We start from the raw sequence: 6,000 nt of genomic DNA, 5'->3' as shown, positions 1-6,000 counted from the left end.
GTTCAAATCAATGTGTAATATTTTTTAATTGTTTTTTTTTCTAATTCAATTTAATCTAATTTAATGGTATAATGGGCAGTCATTGAAAAAACAAATACCATCTATAAGCAGAATGAATGTACTGTATTGTATTGTTTGAACATGCTTATGAGTACATGTGCAAATATGTGTGTGTTTGTGTGTTTGTGAAGAGTATAACACCTTGAACGAGAGCTTGTATTAAAACTTTCTTAAAGTTTTGCTTATAGTACCCTGGACATTCTGGCCATATCAAGTTTGACAAATTACAGATCAATGAAATTCCTCAGAAAGGAGGAAGAAAACATGCAGCACAACTTGAAGAAAAAGAAAGGAAATAACCTGATATGTTCAATCTGAGTAAAACCACCTGATAGCCGCATTTCCTAATAATATCCCAGGATGACAAAAGGCAACACTGACCCTGCTATGAGGACAACTTTTCTGTAATACAATCCAGATGCATATCAGATATTTATATATCAGCAATGCACCGGCAATGCACTTTTCACAATTATGGAATCAGTCACCAGAATCCACACTATCTGGGGCTAACAATAATAAGCTAATGTTCAGTATAACTTATCCAGAAGGTCTTAACAATACGTTATAATCATGATTTACAAACAAAAACTGGGAATACGAGGAAGATTGATGCATTAGAATAGCTTGAGACTATATAACAAGTCAAAAATAAGATTCCTATCCACATGCTAGTATATGAATACAGCTCAGGGGAAAACAGGTGTACTAGCAATATGTGTGTTATTGCAAAAAAAAAAAAAAAGGTAATTTCCCATTAGGAAAAACCTTATCAGTATATTTAGCATAATGATGGAGAAATAGAGGGAAAGATAATAGTCACAGAGGATCAAAACACTGCTTATCATGTTCCGTTTTTCAGATCACAGGTCTGGAAGTGACCAAAAGTATCACTGCAACTTCTGGACGAGGGCTGCTGAACCCTTGCCATTGCTGAAGTGTTTTATGTGATCCAATGCATGCACATTGAGAGTGCAGCTCTCCTTTTTATCTTTATTCTTTTCAGGTTTTTGCCATTTGTATTTCTTCTTCAGTGTGAAATGGAATGTGCAATGTGGATCTTTGAATTTGATATTCAGTTTTAGGAATTTTACTTCTCTTACTGTAACAGCCTAAAAGCCTAGTTGCAAGAGGGTGTCAAACACATGCCCTGAAAGATGGATATAATATACTTCATGAAAGATGCTGGAGGTTATTCCTTACTGTCAGACTGCTTAAGGTGTTCACACTTGAATTATCATAACTCATACAGATAAAGAAAGCCCCTTTTTGCATTTATATATTTTCAAAATATAAAATTCATTTATATTTAAGTGATTCAGTTTAAGTACTTTTCTCAAGAGTATAATGGCAGTGCTTCACTCGGTAGTTACATAATATTAATCCAGTTTTAAAAATGAATGCAAGTAATTGTAACATTTGAAGAAATTGTTAGCTAATAGGAATCAATTATGGAATGTTCTCCCTTTAGCGTGTGTGCGTGTGTGTTTGAGTTTTGTCACAAATGCTTTAAACATATGATCAGTTATGTAGGTATAATTAAGGTTAAGATATTTATCTGACACAAGTTGGCTTGTTTCTGTGTGATTACTGTAAATGTTGTCTAATTATGATAATGATAATGCAGGAGAGAGTCGACATAACTGTAACAGTTTTGGGATTTTGCTCATATACATGAAATCTTACCTCAAAGCTTTGACATGTCAGTATTCGTTAGCCATTTCAATTACATTCACAACTTAATCGAGTCAGATACAATTAAAACCAAAGGACATGCAGTACATTTCCAGCTCCTGGTTGTTATAGTCTCCTTTTTATGAATCACACTGTATGTATGCTATTGAAAGCCAAGCACACAGTGTTCCCCAAAACGTGATTCTAATTTGAAAATGGAAGGGCACTTACTGTCCATAAATTAAGAGAAGTACTGACCAAAGCATTGACAAAGCCAAAGTAATACTGTGCAGCGTGTCTGTCTATGGGGCTTATTAACTTGGACTAACAATATTTATAGTTATATTTAGAGATAAAACTAATATCGAGCTGTTATCTTGCCCAGGTTGTTTGTCTTTACACTGATCTGCTCAGGTCGGACTTGCAAATTCGATGATACAAGGCGTGCCAGTGCCCTGTACATGTGATAGCGAGGGGAGGTGATTTTGTTAGAGTTCGCTGGGGGACCGATTGCATTGCTTGAGAGTCTGACCTCCCCAGAGCGGTCTGCAGATTAGATTTGGATTGCTGGATATTTCTTCTCGTTTTGAAATTGTTTGCGACTGTTACCGAAAGCGAAGGGGAAGAGAAAGGACTCAGTGTTTTCAACTATGGGAGCATCGACATCTGCGCGGCGGGACGGCAAGAGCCCGGGGGATGCATCCACGGCCCAGGAGCAGGATGTGCTTTCGAATGAGAGTCAGGGAGGGGAGAACGTTGGTTCAAAGGTAAACATGAACAAATATATATATTTTTTTACAGCGTGACGGATATTTTCCGTGCCAAGTGCACTCTAACGTGGTTCTGACAGCAAACGTAGACTACTATTAGAGTCACTGACACCGACTGCGGATCCCTTTGGGGTACTGTGCAGAATCCTGTATGGAATTAGAAACCTCGCAGTTGTCATAATTCTGTAACATGTCTCGTGCACCGAGCACATTCATGTGTTCTGTACGGGACATAATCTTATCACGCTTCTGTTTTTATTGGAGATGAGCTCAGTAATATTTCTAATGTCGGTGGCTCTTATTGCGCAGCAGTGAAGTTACTTGATTTATATCAGTCATCTGATTATGTCAACTTTTTTTCTAATGTATATACGTTTTTATTATGTTGTTCAGTATCGTAGCTCCTGCATTCATGGGACATTTGCTGGTCCGCAGTAATAAAAACGCTGAAACAAGCAGTCACTGTGATTTATAGATTCACCGAGTGCACCAATAGCTAGATGTGCAAAAGGCAAGCAAACCTGGTAACTTTAATTTGCGCTATGTTGGTTTGTATTTTGTGTGCATTGGCCTAAATCATACTCATTTGACTCCCGCAACAATTATTAAAGGGTTAGCATTTGATGAAGATCTGATATTAAACTAATACGCACAACGTAGGCTATATTACATCATTGCATATGCATTGAGTAGGCTACGCAGTACAACCCCAGGTTCATACGGGACGGATATCCTACTTCAGATTTTAAACATGTGATTGTTGAAATGGCAGCTTGTTCCATGCTATCCTAATGAAATATGGAGGTAAAGGTCGCTTGCACATCGACCGAACGTAAGGTGCGAGTCAGTTTACAGACCCAGCTTGAACCGAAGTCAACAGTCACACGAAAAATAATCATTATCTATGCATTTAAGATAACTAAGTCTACTATTCTGAAGGTGAAGCATCATAAATCTTCTGGGAGAGAAAAAATGACTGCACACTTTTTATTTAAACATGTAAAATATAAACATTTGTTTAGAGTGAATATAAGTTTTACATTACCCACTTGCCATATTTAATAGCTAAATGTATTTATGTTTGTTTTGTCATGCATAATATGCTAGACCTTCCATTGTGAATATAAATGCATACCTGTTATTTTAGAAGTATTTTGTAATTTGCAAACTAATAAACATATTTTCTAGGTAGTGTAGGAATGGGGGTAGCATTAGAGCATACATTAGATTTTTTGATAATTCAACCATAATCAATGGGAGATACGTTTCCAGTTCTGGCAACCTGCTTGTGCGTGCATCAGGTCTGAGGTGAAATCTGGTTCAGCAGTATGTTTGCAGACAAGACTGCTGCAGGCACTTCCAAATAAATGGCTGTTGTTTTCACAGTCCTGTGCTTGGTTCATGGAGCCCACATGTGGGAAGCAGGTACAGAACTTTCAGGCTATGGGGCCCTCTCATGGAGAGGGTGTCCAAAAGAAGGGCTCACCACAGAAATGGTTCCCAAACCTTTCCACAGGGTTTCCACAAGTTTTGATTTGAGGACACCCTCACCTGAGTGTGACCCAAAATGTTCTAAGTTTTGTCTTTATTCTTGACCTCATGCTGTGGCAGTTTTAGGAGCTTTCCCCAACATGGCACTCTTTGTCAAAGCTCATATTTGTTTATTAGCAGAAAGGTGCTCTGGAATGGAGACACTCCCGTGTGCAGTTGGAGTTTGGGGCTTGGACAGTGGGGGATAGGAGGGAAGGTCAGGGAAGGCGGTGGTGGACAGTTCCAGTAACAAGGGATTGGCAGAGCTGTGTTGTCCAGGGACAAGAGGAATAATGCATCCCTGCAGAGAGTGTGCTCCATAGCCAAGGATAGGAGGATGGCCTGTTCCTAGTGCTACATTTTACATGATAATTGTCCCTTGAAATGAAACAAATTAAGGCTAGTGTTTCATGTGTCTTAATGGAAATTATTTCTCACTAGAGCAGAAAAGGCAATAAAGCTCAGCAATGAGCAGACACATTCGCAAATTCAGTCAAGTTTCTGTCTTTCCAAGCTTAGGGGTTTGCAGTATTGTGGAAGCTCTGTGGAAGCTCAATCAGGAATCCCAGGTCATGGTGCTCATTAGGAAACTGTACTTTGCTTCAAGGGTATAAAAGAATCAGTGGTATTAAGACATCACAACCACAACATCAAGACTGGAATATGTACTGGCTTTATGTGTAATGTGGTGTATGGGAACACTATTTCTCATGGACTTTACAACCCAAATATTCATGAGGTGTATGTAAAAGTCACCACTTCTGATTTCTAGTATTTATTATCGACAATGAATGGACAATTTCATTTTCTGCAAGAAGATACATTCCCAGAGAATTGTTTTTACATAAGTACCAATGAAGATTGATTTTCAATTCAATTCAATTCAGTTTAATGAAATTTTATTAGTAAAACACTTACAGAGACACTATCATAAAGATGCTTTACAGTGGAAATAGAAAAGAAAATTGGGCAGAAACCAGCCCTGAACCCCCAAAAAAGTGAGCAAATGAAAAAAGAAAAAGCATCAATGTGGTGGAAAAAGTCCAGGAGAAATTTTGAGAGCAGTTATAGTGGGAGGTCCATCCTCTGCTGGTAGGCAACTAATGTAAGTTAAGACACAATGAATGGTAACAGAAATGCGAAGGGGGATCTATCAGAGCAAACTATAAAATGGGTTGGGCAGGTCACAGCCAGGTAGTTAAGAAAACTAATTGTAATTACAGAAAAAATTACTAGTTTGTATGTAAATAGCTTTTAGGCAACTAGTTTGGAAATACTGTATATGCAAATCCTGATCTAGGTGCTATCTGTCTCAGTTTAAAGTTACTGACCGTTCGTATCTACTATCTATTCGATTCTATACATGAACCATCTTAGAGTCTCCATATTACACAACCTCCTGCTTGAATAATAAAATCTTTTTAACTACACTCACCTTTTGGGAAATTGCTAGTCCAAATGTTAGTCGTAAGTTATACAATGTGAGCATTACATTAAAAAGGACTCAGAAATAAAACTAAATTATTATAGAAATCAACTTCAAAGTTCAATAGACATTACTTGAAGCTAACTGCGGCTGAGTGGTAACTTATGGCAGCAGGGTACGCAGAATTGAATATTCATTCAGTCTGTGACCATATTTCCTTTATGTGATTCAGAAGCACTTAATTCTACTGAAGCTGTTTCTGTGGAATATCCCCACCATTTGTTTCATGAATATTTAAAATGCACTTAGGCTAATGCTAATTTAGGATTGTGAACTTTTTTAATTTGAATGTTTGGCCTCAAAAATGCTTCTGTAAAATCTTAGATGATCTGTCAATCTGTCAATTACAAATACTGGTAAATTCTGTTTTTCTTTCACTGACAGAGTATTCCTTGTTTGTTTCAGACCACGGTTTATGTTTTAGTCAACAATTGTTGGTCTTAGGTTTTGTGGTACATGGTATGGATTTCATACTAAACT

At 37.5% G+C, this 6,000-nt stretch overlaps 1 protein-coding gene across 2 annotated transcripts in view; it reads left to right on the top strand.

Moving 5' to 3' along the window:
- The first annotated feature begins 2,009 nt into the window (after positions 1-2,009).
- LOC135254365 (A-kinase anchor protein 12-like) overlaps positions 2,010-6,000 on the top strand; it is a 46,401-nt gene continuing 42,410 nt past the window's right edge. Inside the window, exon 1 of one of the 2 annotated variants that reach the window (XM_064334446.1) lies at positions 2,010-2,501. In XM_064334446.1, the coding sequence (XP_064190516.1) occupies positions 2,385-2,501 (117 nt within the window). In that variant the 5' untranslated portion in view covers positions 2,010-2,384. The remainder of the gene's footprint in view (positions 2,502-6,000) is intronic. The other variant, XM_064334439.1, reaches the window with a different exon arrangement.

This window comes from Anguilla rostrata, chromosome 1 (assembly GCF_018555375.3).
Source record: "Anguilla rostrata isolate EN2019 chromosome 1, ASM1855537v3, whole genome shotgun sequence".
In the NCBI taxonomy this organism is placed as follows: Eukaryota; Metazoa; Chordata; class Actinopteri; order Anguilliformes; family Anguillidae; genus Anguilla; species Anguilla rostrata.
The sequence above is the reverse complement of the archived record's forward strand: the minus strand, read 5'-3'. Positions and strand labels throughout refer to the sequence as shown.